Genomic DNA, 20,999 nt, shown 5'->3' with positions numbered 1-20,999 from the left:
GCCCAAGTCCAGTTCCCTGCCTCCTCATAGGGACTGCGATTGTGCCATTAATTTGATTCCTGGCTGTAAGTTCCCTAAGGGCCGACTTTTCAATCTGTCTGTGCCAGAGCATGCCGCTATGCGGAGTTATGTAAAGGAGTCCTTGGAGAAAGGGCATATTCGCCCGTCTTCGTCACCGTTGGGAGCGGGATTTTTTATCTGTTGCCAAGAAGGATGGCTCCTTGAGACCCTGTATAGATTATCGCCTTCTCAATAAGATCACTGTCAAATTCCAGTATCCGTTACCTTTGCTTTCTGATTTGTTTGCTCGGATTAAGGGTGCTAGTTGGTTTACTAAAATCGACATCCGAGGGGCGTATAATCTTGTGCGTATTAAACAAGGTGATGAATGGAAAACAGCATTTAATACGCCTGAAGGCCATTTTGAATATCTTGTAATGCCATTCGGGCTCTCTAATGCTCCATCGGTATTTCAGTCCTTTATGCATGATATCTTCCGGAATTATCTGGATAAATTTATGATTGTGTATTTGGATGATATTTTGGTTTTCTCCGATGATTGGGAGTCTCATGTGAAGCAGGTTAGGATGGTGTTTCAGGTCCTTCATACTAATGCGTTGTTTGTGAAGGGGTCTAAGTGCCTCTTTGGAGTTCAGAGGGTTTATTTTTTGGGTTTCATTTTTTCTCCCTCGGCTATTGAAATGGACCCTGTTAAAGTCCAGGCCATTCATGATTGGACTCAACCTACATCTGTAAAGAGCCTTCAGAAATTTTTGGGCTTTGCCAATTTTTATCGTCGCTTTATTGCTAATTTTTCTAGTGTGGTGAAGCCTCTGACCGATTTGACGAGGAAGGGCGCTGATGTGGTGAATTGGTCCTCTGCGGCTGTTGAGGCCTTTCGGGAGCTTAAACGTCGTTTTACTTCTGCCCCTGTGTTGCGTCAGCCAGATGTTTCTCTCCCTTTTCAGGTTGAGGTTGATGCTTCTGAGATTGGGGCAGGGGCCGTTTTGTCTCAGAGAAATTCTGATGGCTCTTTGATGAAACCTTGTGCCTTCTTCTCCAGAAAATTTTCGTCTTCTGAGCGTAATTATGATGTCAGCAATCGGGAGTTGTTGGCTATGACGTGGGCATTTGAGGAGTGGCGACATTGGCTTGAGGGAGCCAAGCATCGCGTGGTGGTCTTGACTGATCACAAGAATCTGATTTACCTCGAGTCTGCTAAGCGGTTGAATCCTAGACAGGCTCGGTGGTCTTTGTTTTTCTCACGTTTTGATTTTGTGGTCTCGTATATTCCTGGATCTAAGAATGTGAAGGCTGATGCCCTTTCTAGGAGTTTTTTGCCTGATTCTCCGGGAGTTCTTGAGCCGGATGGGATCCTCAAGGAGGGGGTGATTCTTTCTGCCATCTCCCCTGGTTTACGGCGGGTACTTCAGGAGTTTCAGGCTGATAAACCTGACCGCTCTCCTGTGGGGAAATTGTTTGTTCCTGATAGATGGACTAGTAGGGTAATTTCTGAGGTTCATTGTTCGGTGTCGGCTGGTCAGCCTGGGATTTTCGGTACCAGAGATCTGGTGGCTAGGTCCTTTTGGTGGCCTTCCTTGTCGCGGGATGTGCGTTCGTTTGTGCAGTCCTGTGGGACCTGTGCTCGGGCTAAGCCTTGCTGTTCCCGTGCAAGCGGGTTGCTTTTGCCTTTGCCTATTCCTGAGAGGCCCTGGACGCATATTTCCATGGATTTTATTTCTGATCTTCCTGTTTCTCAGAAGATGTCTGTCATCTGGGTGGTTTGTGACCGGTTTTCTAAGATGGTCCATTTGGTGCCGTTGCCTAAGTTGCCTTCCTCTTCTGATTTGGTTCCATTATTTTTTCAGCATGTGGTTCGTTTGCATGGTATTCCGGAGAATATTGTGTCTGACAGAGGTTCCCAGTTCGTTTCTAGGTTTTGGTGGTCCTTTTGTGCTAGAATGGGCATTGATTTGTCTTTTTCTTCTGCATTCCATCCTCAGACAAATGGCCAAAAGGAGTGAACCAATCAGACCTTGGAAACCTATTTGAGATGCTTCGTGTCTGCTGATCAGGATGACTGGGTGACCTTTTTGCCGTTGGCCGAGTTTGCCCTTAATAATCGGGCTAGTTCGGCTACCTTGGTTTCGCCTTTTTTTTGTAACTTTGGTTTTCATCCTCGTTTTTCTTCAGGGCAGCTTGAGCCTTCTGACTGTCCTGGTGTGGATTCCGTGGTGGACAGGTTGCAGCAAATTTGGACTCATGTGGTGGACAATTTGACGTTGTCTCAGGAGAAGGCTCAGCGTTTTGCTAACCGTCGTCGGTGTGTTGGTCCCCGGCTTCGTGTTGGGGATTTGGTCTGGTTGTCTTCTCATCATGTTCCTATGAAGGTTTCTTCCCCTAAGTTCAAGCCTCGCTTTATTGGGCCTTATAAGATTTCTGAAATTATCAATCCAGTGTCTTTTCGTTTGGCCCTTCCAGCTTCCTTTTCCATTCATAATGTGTTCCATAGATCCTTGTTGCGGAGATATGTGGTACCTATGGTTCCCTCCGTTGATCCTCCTGCACCGGTGTTGGTTGAGGGGGAATTGGAATATGTGGTAGAGAAGATTTTGGATTCTCATTTTTCGAGGCGGAAGCTTCAGTATCTGGTCAAGTGGAAGGGTTATGGCCAGGAGGATAATTCTTGGGTTGTTGCCTCCGATGTTCATGCTCCCGATTTGGTTCATGCTTTCCATTTGGCTCGTCCTGATCGGCCTGGGAGCTCTGGTGAGGGTTCGGTGACCCCTCCTCAAGGGGGGGGTACTGTTGTGAGTTCCGTTCTGGAGCTCCCTCCTGTGGTTGCTAATGGTATTTTTGCGAGTTCTGCCCTTGGGCTCCCTCTGGTGGTTTCAAGTGGAACTGCTGCTCCGTTAGGTAGCTGTGGCAGCTGCCTTCACTAATCGCCTTGCCTGGGTTTGTTATTTAAACCTGCTCTGGGCTTTAGTCCATGCCTGCTGTCAATGTTCTTGGTTGGATTTGATTCTTCCCTTGGATTTCTCATATGGCCAGTCCTTGTCTGCAAAAGATAAGTTTTGCTAGTTTTGTTTGTCTATTTGCTTGGACTCTATTGCTTTGCATTTTGTCTCTTTTGTCCAGCTTGTCACTATGTCTTGTTCAGGCTAGCTGAAAGCTCTGGGAAAGCAGATTTGCCCCTCCACACCGTGAGTCGGTGTGGAGTTCATTTTTGTAAACTCTGCGTGGATTTTGTAGTTTTTAATACTGACCGCACAGTAGTATCCTTTGCTCTCTGTTTATCTAGTTTAGTTTTGGCCTCCCTTTGCTGAAATCTAATTTCATTTCTGTGTTCGTCATTTCCCTCTCCTTTCACAGTCAATATTTGTGGGGGGCTGTCGTTCCTTTTGGGGGTTTCTCTGAGGCAAGATAGCTTTCTATTTCCTTCTTTAGGGGTAGTTATATCTGAGGCTGTGACGAGGTGTCTAGGGAGTGTCAGGAACATCCCACGGCTATTTCTAGTTGTGTTGTTAGGATTAGGGACTGCGGTCAGTAGAGATACCACCTTCTCAGAGCTCGTTCCATGTTGCGTTTTAGCCACCAGGTCATTTCAGTGTGGCCTCTTAACCACCAGGTCATAACAGGACCGTTAACAGAGCCTGCCAAATTCAGGTGACAGGTTCCTTTTAAAATGTCCTCCATGTTACTGCAGCTTGTCTCTAGAGCTAAAAAATGAATGAAGAGGGGGCATGCCCCTCTCTGTACTGTGCACCTAAAATCACTGCAGCTCATCTCTCCACCTATCCCCTGCTACTATTGGATAGCAACTTACTGATAGAGCATGCAGAGGGGAAAACTAGTGAGAATGCAGGATGTAAGTCATATCATGGCCAGAAAAGGTGTCATTCCTCATGTACGCCTTATTCTGAATAGCTAACTGAATGCACAGTTACCCTTTAAAAAAAGATTAACATTTCTGAGGGCGATTAACGATAATCTGTCAGTAGGATATTACAGAGAAATCAACGTTTTTCTCATATGAAATGAAAAGTTAAGAATTATGTTCCCAACATTGATCTGTATGGGAATCTGCCCCCAGAACATATTTTAGATTAAAGGGGGCATTTCCACTGTGAGACACAATGTGAGACACACAGATATGCGGTAAGATCAGAACCAACACTATACAGCAGAGGTGCAGTTTGTCCCATTGCAAAATAATTTTCAGCTGCATTTGTCCTCTCATACTGCTTCAGCTTCCATCTGAAAAGCAGCCAGTCTGGGGAAGGGCAGTACAGCAGGCCGACACCTCAGTGAGAAGGCAATGTGCTTGTTGTGTTGTTAATGAGCGAAATTTCAACTCTGCTGTACTGTGTTGGTTATAATCAGGCACAGCTCTGCAGCAGAGCGGACAGCTCTAGGAGAGGACAAGTCCAGCTGCAAATGTTTGTAATGAGACAAGGTTCAGCTCTGCTGTACAGTGCAGAGCTGTGTATGATTATGAGAGCAAAGTGTTACATTGTCTCACATTGGTAACCCCTCTTTTTATTTAAAATAATCTCTGGAGGCAGATTCTCATACAAATCACTGTCCAGCCCATAGTCCTGAACAGATCATTTATCTAATATATAATTGTCTAAGGGTCACTTCTGTCTGTCTGTCCTTCTGTTACGGTTATTCATTCGCTGATTGGTCTCGCCAGCTGCCTGTCATGGCTGCCGCGACCAATCAGCGACGGGCACAGTCCGGAAGAAAATGGACGCTCCTTACTCCACGCAGTCAGTGCCTGTCACCCGCATACTCCCCTCCGGTCACCGCTAACACAGGGTTAATGCCGGCGGTAACGGACCGCGTTATGCCACGGGTAACGCACTCCGTTACCGCCGCTATTAACCCTGTGTGTCCCCAACTTTTTACTATTGACGCTGCCTATGCGGCATCAATAGTAAAAAATGTAATGTTAAAAATAATAATAATTAAAAAAACCTGCTATACTCACCCTCCGTTGCAGCTCGCGCCGGCCGCCATCTTCCGTTGCAGGTTCCGGTGGCAGAAGGACCTGCCATGACGTCACGGTCATGTGACCGCAACGTCATCACAGGCCCTGCGAGCTTGCGCGACAAGGACCTGCCATGACGTCACGGTCATGTGACCGCGACGTCATCACAGGTCCTGCGCTAATACCAACCCTGGGACTGGAACCCGCCGTGGACTACAAGGGCTCCCTTGGAAAGGTGAGTATATGTTTATTTTTTATTTTTTCACCTGTGACAAACCTGGCTGGGCAATATACTAGGTAGCTGGGCAATATACTACGTAACTGGCCAATATACTACGTGGCTCTGTGCTGTATACTACTTCGCTGGGCGATATGCTACGTAACTGGGCAATATCCTACGTGGCTGCGCAATATACTACGTCACTAGGCAATATACTATGTGGCTGGGCAATATACTACGTGGCTCTGTGCTGTATACTACGTCACTAGGCAATATACTACGTAACTGGGCAATATACTACGTGGCTGGGCAATATACTACGTGGCTGGGCAATATACTACGTGGCTCTGTGCTGTATACTACGTCACTGGGCAATATACTATGTGGCTGCGCAATATACTATGTAACTGGGTAATATACTACGTGGCTGGGCAATATACTACGTGGCTCTGTGCTGTATACTACGTCACTGGGCAATATACTATATGGCTGGGCAATATACTACGTGGCTGGGCAATATACTACGTCACTGGGCAATATACTATATGCCTGGGCAATATACTACGTGGCTGCAAAATATACTATGTGACTGGGCAATATACTACGTGGCTGGGCAATATACTACGTGGCTGGGCAATATACTACGTAACTGGGCAATATACTTCGTGGCTGCGCAATATACTACGTAGCTGGGCAATATACTACGTGACTGGGCAATATACTACGTGGCTGCGCAATATACTACGTGGCTGCGCAATATACTACGTAACTGGGCAATATACTACGTGGCTGGGCAATATACTACGTGGCTGTGCAATATACTATGTAACTGGGCAATATACTACGTGGCTGCGCAATATACTGTCACTAGGCAATATACTACATAACTGGGCAATATACTACGTGGCTGCGCAATATACTACGTAACTGGGCAATATACTACGTGGCTGCGCAATATACTATGTAACTGGGCAATATATTACGTAACTGGGCAATATACTATGTGGCTGCACAATATACTACGTCACTAGGCAATATACTACGTCACTGGGCAATATACTACGTGGCTGCGCAATATACTATGTGGCTGCGCAATATACTACATAACTGGGCAATATACTACGTGGCTGCGCAATATACTACGTCACTAGGCAATATACTACGTAACTGGGCAATATACTACGTGGCGGCGCAATATACTACGTCACTAGGCAATATACTACGTAACTGGGCAATATACTACGTAGCTGAACAATATACTGCGTGGCTGGGCAATATACTATGTGACTGGGCAATATACTACGTCGCTGGGCAATATACTACGTGGCTGGGCAATATACTACGTGGACATGCATATTCTAGAATACCTGATGCGTTAGAATCGGGCCACCATCTAGTATATAAGAAAAATCTGGATTTCTCTGGTATAAGACATTGGATCGCCGATATCAAGGCATCATTTTAGCTAACTTCCTAAGACCTGCTAGTTAAGGTAGACAGCTTAGGAAGGATCACCCTACTGACAGATTCCCCTGTAACACCCCCGGCCCTTACTGGAACACCCACTTTTGAGTGGGTTTATATAAACAACGCTCCCACATTTTTCCTGGGCCCAAAGGACCCATGACTGTGTTTTACCCACAAGTAAAAAATGAAGTCCCTCGTACATGTCTGCAAGCAGAGATCTTGAATTCCGTAATGCATTTATACAGATAGTGTACTGGGAAACTGCAACCTTGTGTATATATATATATAGATGGTAGCCCGATTCTAACGCAACGGGTATTCTAGAATATGCATGTACATGTAGTATATTGCCCAGTCACATAGTATATTGCCCAGCCACGTAGTATATTGCCCAGTCACATAGTATATTGCCCAGCGACGTAGTATATTGCCCAGTCACGTAATATATTTCCCAGTCACGTAGTATATTGCCCAGCCACGTAGTATATTGCCCAGCTACATAGTATATTGCCCAGGCACGTAGTATATTGCGCAGCCACGTAGTATATTCCCAGCGACGTAGTATATTGCCCAGCCACGTAGTATATTGCACAGTCACGTAGTATATTGCCCAGCCACGTAGTATATTGCCCAGCCACGTAGTATATTGCCCAGCCACGTAGTATATTGCCCAGCCACGTAGTATATTGCCCAGCCACGTAGTATATTGCCCAGCCACGTAGTATATTGCCCAGCTACGTAATATATTGCCCAGCCACGTACTATATATGGCCCAGCCACGTAGTATGTTGCCCAGTCACAAAGTATATAGCAGAGCCGCGTAGTACGGTATATTGCCCAGTCACATAGTATATTGCCCAGCCACATAGTATATAGCAGAGCCGCGTAGTACGGTATATTGCCCAGTCATGTAGTATATTGCCCAGCGACGTAGTATATTGCCCAGTCACATAGTATATTGCCCAGCCACATAGTATATTGCCCAGCAACGTAGTATATTGCCCAGTCACATAGTATATTGCCCAGCCACGTAGTATATAGCAGAGCCACGTAGTATATTGCCCAGTCACGTAGTATATTGCCCAGCACAGAGCCACGCCCATTGAAGTCGTGCTATACTTACAATCTGCCGCCTTTCCCGCTCCTCTCCACGCTCCCGGGATCGCTCCATTGCAAGCGGCAGCTTCCGGTCCCAGGGCTGGCGTGAGCAGGACCTATGATGACGTCACGGTCACATGACCGTGACGTCATGGCAGGTCCTTGTCGCACACCAGCCCTGAGACGGGACCGGAAGCTGCCGCTTGCAATGGAGCGATCCCGGGAGCGTGGCGAGGAGCTGGAAAGGCGGCGGATGGTGAGTATAGCAGGTTGTTTGTTTTTTGTTTTTTTTATTATTTTTAACATGACATATTTTTACTATTGATGCCGCATAGGCAGCATCAATAGTAAATAGTTGGGGACACACAGGGTTAATAGCAGCGGTAAGGCTACGTTCACACTAGCGTTGCGCCGCCCTGCGTCGGCGACGCAACGCGCGACGCACGAAAAAACGCGCGCGTTTTGCGACGCGTGCGTCGTTTTTTGACCAAAATCGGACGCACAGAAAATGCAACTTGTTGCATTTTCTTGCGTCCGACGCTAGCGTCGGAAACGACGCAAGTGTCGAAAAACGCCACCCTAAAAACGCACGCATCCCCTATGTTAAACATAGGGGCGCGTCGTCGCTGCGTCGCCGCTGCGTCGCCGGCGCAATAGCGACGCACATTGGCGGAACGCCAATGTGAACGTAGCCTAACGGAGTGCGTTACACCGCGGGCCGTTACCGCTGCCATTAACCCTGTGTGAGCAGTGAGTGGAGGGGATTATGGAGCGGGCGCCGGGCAGTGAGTGCAGGGGAGTAGGGGAGGGACTAATCGGACTGTGCCAGTCGCTGATTGGTCGCGGCAGCCATGACAGGCAGCTGCCGAGACCAATCAGCGAACGAATAACCGTGACAGGACAGACAGACAGACGAAAGTGACCCTTAGACAATTATATATATATATATATATATATATATATACACATATATATATATATAAACGAATCGTTTTATTTTAATTAAACACCCATTTAACTTTTGACTTTTTATCTGTTAGGAGTGTTATATCTACAAAATACTGTATATCGAACAGTTTAACATTATGTTGGCGACAGTGCAGTTAGATAAGAAATTTATAAAGAAAAAACATACAGTGTCCAAGTGTAAAACATGGCCCCCAGGGGCAAACGCCTATTGCAAGCGATCATATTTTCATTTTTGTTAGCACTGGGGAAACGAAAGCTGGAATCTGCTATTATAAGACGAGGCTCCATTTTCTGTCTGCACTCACTTTTATAGAAGTTCCTCTATATATATTGTACTTGCATCATTGTAAATTATGATAGTTGGCTAGAGAAAACTGTGTAAGGCCGATTTCAGATGTCCATGAAACACGGACCATGCTCAGATCGGAACACTGGGGGTATGTGCACACGTTGTGGATTTTGCTGCGGATCCACAGCGGATTGGATGCTGCGGATTGACAGCAGTTTTCCATGCATTGTACAGTACCATGTAAACCAAAATCTGCAGTGCACATGCTGCGTAAAAAAATGCGCTGAAATATAGCGTTGTTTATTCCTCAGCATGTCAATTCTTTGTGCGGATTCCGCAGTGGTTTACACCTGCTCCATAATAGGAATCCGCAGGTGTAAAACCGCAGGTGGAATCTGCGCAAAATCCGCAAAAAAATTGCGGTAAATCCGCAGGAAATCTGCAGTGCGGATTTACCATAATCAGTCCTGAAAAATCTGCACCACTTTCCGCAACGTGTGCACGTGGCCTGGATCTCCTGACCTGAGCTAGGCCTAAATGAGGCAGTTAAGCTTAGGTCAGGGAACCCGGTGGTCAGACCAGGTATTGCAATCTGAGCGCAGTTCCTGTTTTTCGAGGACGTGTGAAACCGGCCTAACATGCATGCGGGTGAACCATATTTGGTTACTCACCCTTTGTCTGCAGCAGCAGCAATAATTGTCCTCTGTTTATAGTCTGCTCCCCATTCTCATTACTGAAACCAAGAACCTGAAAAGCCTGTTGTAGCTCTTTCAAACATAGTCCAAAGGCAGGTCTGTGATTTATGTAAAGTTTTATGAAGTCGCCCAGGTTGATGTGAGTAACTTGCTGTCCGGTGTTGACATATTCACTAAATTTCACTTCATTCAGCATATTTTCCACCTAAAAAGAGAAGGCAGTGCGGTATGTCAGCCATTGGCTAACAGTTATTCTGCAACAATGTTTTGTTGTTTCTCCAATATTATTATAATGTATATTGGTATATTTAGTCCCCGATTTCTTTTCCCATCTTGAAGACACTCCCTCCACAAGAAATATAGAACAGGTAACATCTACATCACCCTTGAGCTAATGACAGCACCCTGAAACGATTGGCACGCCGTACATGTTTATAGGCAGGGTAGTGGGGTTTTCTGCCTGCCTGGGGTCTGCCTGCTTCAACAGCCTCCGATATAAGAGAGAGAATGATGAAAAGGGCTGGTAAAGATTGAAGCAGAGTGGTGGGAGCGCACTTAAGCTGGAATTTCAGGATAAGGGCCTGCTCATACCACCACGTACACTGGACATGTGCTATTTGATTTCTTATCGGATAGCACTCGGACCAATGTCATTCAATGGGGCAGTATTAATTACCGTTTTTTTCGCTGATATAATATGTCAGCATACTGTGATTTCACTCTGAAATCAGAAGAGACTTGCCCATCCAAGTTTATGAGTGTGTGTAAAACACCGGCTGCAATCGGATGACATCTGAGTGCAGTGCGATTTCCGCGGACTCATACCATGGATACAATGAAGAAATTTTGTTTTCCATCTTCTCCTCACAGTGTGCTCCGATTCAATTATTCTGCTTTCAAGCCACTCTTGAAATTAATTAAAAATAAGCTGTATTTAGTGGGAAAGAGCTTTCCACAGCTCAACAAATTTACTGTCACTTATGCCAGAAATTGGTGTGAAACATACACAAATATACAACCCATAGCATAACCAATCTATGTAATACTTAGATAGCTATTTGTTGGGTATGTTCACACTGTTTTTTTGATCATGGATTTTGAAGTGGATCCAATTTAAAATCTGTGTAAGGCCGGGGTCACACTTGCGAGTGTAATGCGAGAAACTCGTGCGAGTCTCTCGCATCAATACCCGGCACTGCCGCTGGCACCCGGGACTGGAGCATGTGGCTGCATGTATTTCTATGCAGTCGCATGCTCCGGTCCTGAGTGCCGGCGGCAGTGCCGGGTATTGATGCGAGAGACTTGCACGAGTTTCTCGCATTACACTCGCAAGTGTGACCCCGGCCTAAAAGAACTCTGTGAAAACATCCGAGGTCTTTTTCAAGTATATTCCGCTCTGAAAACTACCTGAAAACTAAATGCTCAAAAGTAGGGTCAAATATACAGGTGCTTCTCACAAAATTAGAATATCATCAAAAATTTATTTTATTTCAGTTCTTCAATACAAAAAGTGAAACTCACATATATTATATAGAGGTCATTACAAACAGAGTGATCTATTTCAAGTGTTTATTTCTGTTAATGTTGAGGATTATGGCTTACAGCCAATGAATACCCAAAAGTCATTATCTCAGTAAATTAGAACACTTTATAACACCAGCTTGAAAAATGATTTTAAAATCAGAAATATTGGCCTACTGAAATGTATGTTCAGTGAATGCCTTCAATACTTGGTCAGGGCTCCTTTTGCATCAATTACTGAATAAATGCAGTGTGGCATGGAGGGATCAGCCTGTGGCACTGCTGAGCTGTTATGGAAGCCCAGGTTGCTGTGAAAGCAGCCTTCCGCTCATCGGCATTGTTGGGTCTGGTGTCTCATCTTCCTCTTGACAATACCCCATAGATTCTCTATGGGGTTAAGGTAAGGCGAGTTTGCTGGCCAATCAAGCACAGTGATACTGCTGTTTTAAAACCAGGCATTGGTATTTTTGGCAGTGTGGACAGGTGCCAAGTCCTGCTGAAGAAGTAAATTTTCACCTCCAAAAAGCTTGTCGGCAGGGGGAAGCATGAAGTGCTCTAAAATTTCCTGGTAGACAGCTGCGCTGACTTTGGTCTTGATAAAACACAGTGGACCTACACCAGCAGATGACATGGCTCCCCAAACCAGCACGGATTGTGGAAACTTCACACTAGATCTCAAGAGGCTTGGATTGTGGCCTCTCCACTTTTCCTCCAGACTCTGGGACCTTGATTTCCAAATTAAATGCAAAATTTACTGTCACCTGAAAAGAACACCTTGGACCACTGAGCAACAGTCCAGTTCTTTTTCTCCTTGGCCCAGGTAAGACGCTTCTGACGTTGGCTATTGGTCATATGTGGCTAGACACAAGGAATGTGACACTTGTAGCCCATGTCCTGGATACCTCTGTGTGGTGGCTCATGAAGAAATGACTCCTGCAGCAGTCAACTCCTTATGAATCTCCCCCAAATTTTTGAATGGCCTTGTCTTAACAATCCTTTTAAAGCTGCGGTTATCCCGGTTGCTTGTGCACCTTTTTCTACCACATTTTTTCCTTCCACTCAAATTTCCATTAATATGCTTGGATACAGCACTCTGTGAATAGCCAGCATCTTCAGCAATGTGGCTTGCCCTCCTTCTGGAGTGTGTCCATGACTGCCTTCTGAACATCTGTCAAGTCAGCAGTCTTCCCCATAGTTATGGAGCTGAGATAATGACTTTTGGGTTTTCATCAGCTGTAAGACAATCATCAACATAAACAGAAATAAACACTTGAAATAGATCACTCTGTTTGTAATGACTAAATAATTTATGAGTTTCAATTTTTCTATTGAAGAACTAAAATAAATTAACTTTTTGATGATATTCTAAATTTGTGAGAAGCACCTGTATGTCCATGTAAAATTGACTTGCTGTAGATATGTTCCATCTTTTGAGCGTCTTTAACACCTACATGTTTCAAAAAACGCCTTATGGTTAAATTAAGTGAGCGGATCATTCTTCAGGCCTTTTTCACTCTGAAGACGCTCTATACTTTATAACATACATCAATTGAAAGGCTCAAAAGATGCCTGAGTGTCTTTATGAACATTTTGACAGCGTTTATGCTCCAAACAACGCTAGCAGTTTGTTCATTGCTCAATGGAGTTCAAATAACGCCTGGAAAAGGCCAATAAAAAAGACATGAACAACACGATGTAAAAAATCAAATATGTTGAAAAAGCAGCAAGGAAAAGACAACAAAAGTTGAAAAGAAAGCTTCAGGAGTAATAATGTCAGCGTTTCCTGAAAAGTCTTCCTTTTGAAAAACTTGGCAAATTCGCTAGTCTGAAAAAGACATCTCTCAATATGATGTACCGGTGCCGGGCAAAACGAGGGCAGAACAATGTCCTCATTAAGGTGGAAAGAAGAGACCACCTTGGGCAAGAAGGATGGGGACGGCCAGAGAACCACCTTGTCTTGGTGGAAAATTAGGAAAGCGGCTCGACAGGACAGAGTGGCTAGCTCCAAGCCCCACCTGATTGATGTCACCGAAACAAGAAAAGCGACTTTCCAAGAAAGGAAGGTCAGCGAGACCACCTGCAGCGGTTCGAAAGGAGTCTCCTGAAGAACACCCAGGACCAGGTTAAGGTCCCAAGCATCCAACAGCATCCTATAGGGGAGTACCATATGAGAGACCCCCTGAATAAAGGTCCTCACTTGCAGATTGGAAGCAATCTTGTGCTGGAACAAAACTGATATGGCCGAGATCTGACCTTCGAGGGAGCTAGCTAAGTGCCAGGCCTGAATCCAGTCCGGTCTGGAGGAACTCCAAAATGGTAGGACTGGAGAAGACGAAAGGAGGACATCCGCGGTCTCTGCACCATGTGAAAAAGGTTTTCCAGGTGCGGTCATAGATGCGTACTGACGCAGGCTTCCGAGCGCTTATCATGGTAGAAACCACCTGTTGGGAGAACCCAGCCTGGGTTAGGACCCAGGACTCAACTGCCAGGCCATTAAACACAGGGCCCCTGAGTTCTGGTGGCAGATCGGGCCCTGGGAGAGCATATTTTGTCGATCTGGCAGTCGCCAGGGGACGTCGGCGACGAGCTGCACCATCTCCGCGTACCACGCTCGGTGTGGTCAATCCGGGGCAACTAGGATCACTGGAACCCTTTCTGCCTTGATCTTCCTGATGACCCTCTGAAGTAACGGAAGCATGGGAAACAAAAGACCAAACTATGTATTAGGGTATCTTGGCGTTTAATTTTGAAGCCATCAGATCCATGCCCAGGGTCCCCCAGCAATGACAGATCTGCTAAAAGACCTCCGGATGAAGAGCCCACTCTCCTGAGGTGAGACCCTGACGGCTGAGGAAGCCTGCCGCCCAGTTTTCCACACCCGGGATGTGAACTGCTGAAATGACCAAATGGCTCCTCTCGGCTCAGCGGAGAATGTGAATCACCTCGCGCCCTGCTGCGAGTGCCCCCTTGCTGTGGCGTTGTCCGATTGAATTCGGATGGGGCGACCCGCCAGGAATTTATGGAACCGCCGTAGGGATAACCAGATAGCCCGAAACTCCAGGACGTTGATTGGGAGACGTGACTCCCGAGCTGACCAGCTCCCCTGGGCAGTGTGGTGACGAAAGACTGCCCCCCAGCTGAGAAAGCTGGCGTCGGTAGTTACCACCAGCCATTGAACCGGGAGAAAGGATTTCTGCTGGTTGAGGGAAGACTTCAACGTCCACCACCTGAGCGCCTGCTTGACCCGCGTGGACAAGTGGCACAGCCGGTCGAGAGAGAATCGGCTCCTGTCCCAGGCCATCAGAAGCGCATGCTGCAGAGGACAGAGGTATAGCTGGGTGAAGGGAACAGCTTCCATCGCTGCCACCATTTTTCCCAGTAACCCCATCAGTAGCATAGCTACCGGGGGGGAGCAGAGGGTGCGAGCGCCCCGGGCCCGGAGCTCAGAGGGGGCCCACCCACAGCTACGCTACTGTAACTGCATCGGAGCGCAGTGCACCGATACAGTTACATTCTGCGGCAGAGCAGGGAGAATTGGTCTCCCTGCTCTGCCGCCCGGCCGCTATGGGGTCCCCGGGCAGGCGGGGGGACCCCTGTGCCAGTGGGCCCCCGTCCGTCACCACAAGGCCAGCTGTATCGGCATTTAGCCGATACAGCTGACCGCATTCAACCCCCTATCAGCGTCTGACGTCACCGACAGTGGACGAGGTGACGTCACCACCCGGCGCCCGCTGTCAAAAGATGAGCGGGAGTTCGGAGCACCGCTGGAACAAGGAGGAAGAGAGGTGAGTACTTATTTGCTTTTTTATGGGGGCTGCCTTATACTGCAGGGTCTGCCTATGGGGGTACTGTCTTATACTTACAGGGTCAGCCTATAGGGGTACTGTCTTATACTACTGGGTCTGCCTATGGGGGTACTGTCTTATACTACAGGGTCTGCCTATGGGGGTACTGTCTTATACTACAGGGTCCGCCTATGGGGGTACTGTCTTATACTTACAGGGTCTGCCTATGGGGATACTGTCTTATACTTACAGGGTCTGCCTATGGGGATACTGTCTTATACTACAGGGTCTGCCTATGGGGGTACTGTCTTATACTTACAGGGTCTGCCTATGGGGATACTGTCTTATACTTACAGGGTCTGCCTATGGGGATACTGTCTTATACTACAGGGTCTGCCTATGGGGGTGCTGTCTTATACTACAGGGTCTGCCTATGGGGGTACTGTCTTATACTTACAGGGTCTGCCTATAGGGGTACTATCTTATACTACAGGGTCTGCCTATTGGGGTACTGTCTTATACTACAGGGTCTGCCTATGGGGATACTGTCTTATACTACAGGGTCTGCCTATGGGGGTACTGTCTTATACTACAGGGTCTGCCTATGGGGGTACTGTCTTATACTACAGGGTCTGCCTATGGGGATACTGTCTTATACTTACAGGGTCTGCCTATAGGGGTACTATCTTATACTACAGGGTCTGCCTATGGGGGTACTGTCTTATACTACTGGGTCTGCCTATGGGGGTACTATCTTACACTTACAGGGTCAGCCTATGGGGATACTGTCTTATACTACAGGGTCTGCCATGGGGGGTACTGTCTTATACTTACAGAGTCTGCTTATAGGGGTACTATCTTATACTACAGGGTCTGCCCATGGGGGTACTGTCTTATACTTACAGGGTCTGCCTATGGGAGAACTGTCTTACACTACAAGATCTACCTATGGGGGTGCTGCCTTATACTACAGGATCTGCCTATGGGGGTGATGCCTTATACTTCAGGATCTACCTATGGGGGTGCTGCCTTATACTACAGGGTCTGCCTATGGGGTGCTGTCCTATACTACAGGGTCTGCCTATGGGTGCTGCCTTGTGCTATGGATTCTGCATATGGGGAGTGCATTATACTATATTGAGGACTATCTGGTGCATTATACTATATGGAGGCCATCGTACAGTGTGGGTATTACAGTGAGCAGTGGCGGATTATGAGGTCAATCTGAGCGGAAGCCCAGGGCCCAGTGGTCGATGGATGCTAGGAACTCCCCCTTCTCCATTGAGGTGATGACCGAGCGGAGGGACTCCATCCTGAAGTGCCGGACCTTGACAAACTTGTTTAGAAGTTTCAGGTCCAGGATGGGATGTACCACTCCGTCCTTCTTCAGAACCACAAATAGGTTCAAGTAGAACCACTCGAATGTCTCATTTTCTGGAACCGGAATCATGACCCCGTCATGGCATAGTGAATCGATGGCTCAGTAAAAGGACCGTGTCTGTGCCACTGTTTTGGGGGGACGAGAGGAAAATTCTATTTTGCATCCGGAGGACACCAGGTCCCTGACCCATTTGTTGTGAACGACAGAGAGCCAGGCCTGACGAAACAAAAGTAGGCGACCGCCTATCTTGCTGGTGTCGACCGGATAATGCCATGAGTCACTGCGCCGAAAATCTATGGGATCTGGCGCCCTTTGATCTGGACTGTTTGGGACGGCTCTTCCATGACTGGTTGGGCCTGTACAGAACCTGGGGACCCCTATCCCTACATGGAGAGCGCCCTGATCCAGAATGAGCGGTCGTAGTGGACCAACTCAGATTGCTGGGAAAGGATCGGAAACGAGTCTGTTGCTGATACTGAAAGGGCCGCTTGGGAATGAATTTACTTTTCCCTCCTGTGGCATCAGAGATAAGCTGACTCAGCTTCTCTCCAAACAAACGACCGCTCTGGTAGAGCAGGGAGGTTAGGGACTTCTTAGACGAAGAGTCCGATCGCCACTCCCTGAGCCACAGTGCCCTTCTGATGGTGATGGCGTTTGAGGCTGCCAGTACGCTGTAGTTAGCCACATCCAGAGAGGCGTGCACCAAATAGTCCCCGGTCAGAGAGATCTGATTGGACAGATCCACTGCTTGCAGGGGAAGGTTGCTGTCCCGAAAGGTTTTGGACAGGGTATCCACCCAGGTGACCATCGCTTTAGCCACCCATTCAGCGGCAAAAGATGGGGCTAGTGCAGAGCCTGATACTTCAAAAACTGAGCGAGCAAGATTCTCTATCTGACGATCCGAGGGACTTTTGATCGAAGATCTGTCTGTTAAGGAAAGGAGGGTCTTGGATGCCAGACGAGATACAGGAGGATCCACAGGAGTGGACTCGGCCCATTCCTTCAAAAGATCAGATGAAAAAGGGTATCTCGCCTCAAGAGGCTTTTGCCCTGTGAAGCATTTATCCGGCAGCTCCCTATGCCTGAACTATGCTTTGAAACTCGGGGTGGTTGGCAAACACTCTGTAAGGACCTTTGGTCAACCTTCAGAGTCTGATTGACGGCCTCAATGAGAGTATCCACCGTCGCCTGATACTCCGGCGAGTCCAGGTCGAGAGACCCGTCAGACTCAAACTCCGACTCCTCGTGAGGGGGAGCGAGAAGCGGAACTTACAGAAGCAGAGGTGCGAGAGTGCCCGGGTGACGTGCTATGGGTCCATTTTCTAGATGCCTGTGTATTATGTGACTCAGAACGGCCCCTGCTGGCCGACGGTTTCCATATAATAGAGGAACCCTATAATGCAGGCAGACGGTTGCCCCTACCCGTGGAGGGATCTTGGAGGGAGTCCATCGCTTTAACCAGTGAAGACATGGGCTGCAACAGTGACGAGGCTCACTCAGGGGGGCTAGGTACACTGGTGTCCGTAGCGGCAGAGGGTTCCTGAGCGTATTCGGGATCACAGGCCATACAAAATGGCATACTCTGTCCCCGGGGCAATGAAATCTGTTTTGTTAGCCTTCTTGGATGTCTTACATGACATGGTGTACCCCAGATGTCTCCCTGCTATTCTGTCTCAATATAGAGGATTACCAGGGAATTACTGCAGAGAAGGGACAATATCTGTACTGCAGCTCAGGTCCTACCCAGGTTTTGGGTCCCTGCAAGCATGGTCCTCTCGGTGCCCTGCACTCCTCTGATGCTGGAGAAAAGATGTCCGCTGGGGTGCTCCCGGAGAAAGAACGCCGGCTACTCCAGAGTCCCACACGTGCTGAAATATAGCTGGAGATCCACCGTTGTGGAAAGATGGCCACCGAGAATCTCAGGAGGCGTTCTCGTCCTGAACGAGAAGCGCCAAGAACGTGGTTGGAGCCGCTGCCTTGATGCAAGCTGGTGGGTGGGGCTTCCAGATTGTGGCCCAGCCTGGTCCAACGCCGGGGAGTAAATGCCCGGAGTCGACCGGAGTGCACCCGGAGGACCGCGGAACGGAATGTGCGGCACCCTCGGGATGAGGTCCGGATTGCGGTCTGGACTAGACCGAAGCCGGGGAGTAAATTTCCGGCGCCGGACGGAATGCAGCAGGAGGACCGCGGAATGGAGCGTGGGACTACCTGGGCCCCACTGCCGCACCTGACACAGGCACTTACTGATCCGGCTTCACTCCACCGATGATCGGATGATGAGAATCGCAGGGTTCTCCACTTTGCCGGCAGGTCAGGTGCTGCCTGGACGGTGCAGGGAACACCCTCCATCCCTCCATCCACTATCCCTTTGTCAGGAAGGTGGAGAGGGACATTCTGCCTCCTTCCATCACCGCTTTCTATCAGTGGTGATGCAGTGGGGGCCGCACGGACGCCATCAGAGCCTCTGTACATCCTAATGTTCATTACTCCAGGATGGGGCAGGGCTATTGTCCAGCTGTAAGTCTGGCTGCAGAAGGGGGTACACATGTCCCAGTCTATTGTTGGTGCGGGAAGATCGGTGCCCTGAAGGGATCCGTCGCCCCTGTAATCCATTAAAAGGAATAAAAAATTAAAAAGTAAAAAAAAAAACCTGAAAATAAAAAATTGTGGTCTGAATAGCAGACCCATATGCCTCCTACAGACACTAAGCATGAACTGGTTTGTGCTGGAGCCAGTGGGTGGTGTATACTGCAGAAGAGGAGCTAATTTTTTTATATCCACTTTGTGTCAGCCTCTTAGTTGCAGCAGCATACACCCATGGTCTGTGTCCCCCAATGAGGCGAAGGAGAAAAAAACTTTTCCACACACTATGGAGAAAATCTGCAGCGTAAAATAAGTGGCATGGTGGATTTTACATCTGCATCCTGTCAATTTATGCTGTGCTATTCACTGCGGATTTGAGCCATTGCAATGCGAAAGGTGCGATCTATGGTAAATCTGCAGCAAACTGAATAAAAATTACCTTGGAATTGAATGTTTCTAATTTGCTGTAGAATATTAGCTACTGAAATTCTTCAGTATAGAGCATATTTATAATATGGAGCAATTTATATGTAAGGGAAGTTTATTATGAATAGTGATGAGCGAACGTGGTCGGATAAGGTGTTATTCGCAATGCTGGAGTGCTATCCTAGTGTCTTCGACGTGCTTATCAGGCAATATCTGCATGTGTTGCGGCTGTTAAAAAGTTGCGAGACATGCAGCCGCAGGGACTCAAACATATTTTTCAAGCACGCCAAAGTCACTCGGTTAACACACGAGCATACTCGAATAACACCTTACCCAAGTCCATTCACTAATCACCAATTATGAACAGTTACCGAATATATACCATGAACACATGGATGTCCCAGTAAGCCCACATTCACACGTTCAGTATTTTACATCAGTATTTGTAAGACAATCTCAGGAGTGCAAAACTCAGAGGAAAAGTATAATAGAAACAAGTCACCACTTCTGCATTTATCACCCATTCCTGGTTTTGGCTTACAAATACTGATGGAAAATATTGACCAAATACTGAACGTGTGAACATGGCCCTCTGCTCATTTCAGTACACACTTAGGTTGCCATAATAATATTATATAATAAAAAAAAAAATCTGAATGATAGAAATCACTTTGCTAAGTTTTGTTATTACTTTCGTCAAAATAACGTTTTGTAATTTCAATAAATTATTAATACTGGCAATAAAATAATCTCTTGAGATCTCGAGTTTTGGTAAATGTAATGACCTCTTGCTCTGTTGGGTAATATCCCAATGCTCGCATGATGAAAGGAACTTCTTTCAAGGGAATACGAGTCGAAACTTGTCTGGTCTCCATTGTATCTATGCTCTGGTTACACAGTTGTGCGTAGTAAAAGTAATCTTCCAGCTCCTAAAAGACAAAGAAGACACTAGTAGGTAGCTGCAGTACAGAGGACATATCTAGATATATATGTACTCATATAATAAGGTGGACTAACTAAACTTAATCTTTGTAATTGAACATAGTATATTACATGTGACCTAGCAAAGACCCTCTGAGATGGTAACATTAAAAAGGACCCTTTCATTGTATATAATATTTTTAAACTATTTTCTTGACAACTAAAGGGTTTTTTCCAATGGAGAAAGTTATCACCTCTGCACAGGATAAGTGATAATTTGCTGATTGCTATGAATCCCAGCCACTGGACAAAGAAAGAAAAAGAAGCCACTTTTATGGTATTCACACCACCCAAAATCATGTAGTATAATTGACAACAATATTAAAAACAATTAAAAACAAATACAACACTCCACTACATGACCCAATGCCTGGGTGAGCAATAGCATTACATAATAGTACATATTAGGAAGATGAACAAGGTGGCGACCAGAAGAAATCTACCTATAATAATATGCAGATGATACAATACTGAACCAAACAATGACAGGGTAAATGACACCCAGCAATAAGTCATGAGAACATAAACAAAGCCATGAATCAGTGAATCACAACAAATAAGTCACAGGGATATAATAAAGCCCTGTAGAAA

At 46.8% G+C, this 20,999-nt stretch overlaps 1 protein-coding gene across 1 annotated transcript in view; it reads right to left on the bottom strand.

Moving 5' to 3' along the window:
* The window catches only part of CFAP251 (cilia and flagella associated protein 251), a 179,216-nt gene that overhangs the window by 10,882 nt on the left and 147,335 nt on the right, over positions 1-20,999 (bottom strand). Inside the window, exons 19-20 of the mRNA XM_069755502.1 lie at positions 20,213-20,356; positions 9,708-9,936 (exon numbers count right to left, since the gene is read on the bottom strand). Coding sequence (XP_069611603.1) covers positions 9,708-9,936; positions 20,213-20,356 — 373 coding nt within the window. The remainder of the gene's footprint in view (positions 1-9,707; positions 9,937-20,212; positions 20,357-20,999) is intronic.

The sequence above is a fragment of the Ranitomeya imitator genome, chromosome 1 (genome assembly GCF_032444005.1).
Source record: "Ranitomeya imitator isolate aRanImi1 chromosome 1, aRanImi1.pri, whole genome shotgun sequence".
Classification (NCBI taxonomy): Eukaryota; Metazoa; Chordata; class Amphibia; order Anura; family Dendrobatidae; genus Ranitomeya; species Ranitomeya imitator.
The sequence above is the reverse complement of the archived record's forward strand: the minus strand, read 5'-3'. Positions and strand labels throughout refer to the sequence as shown.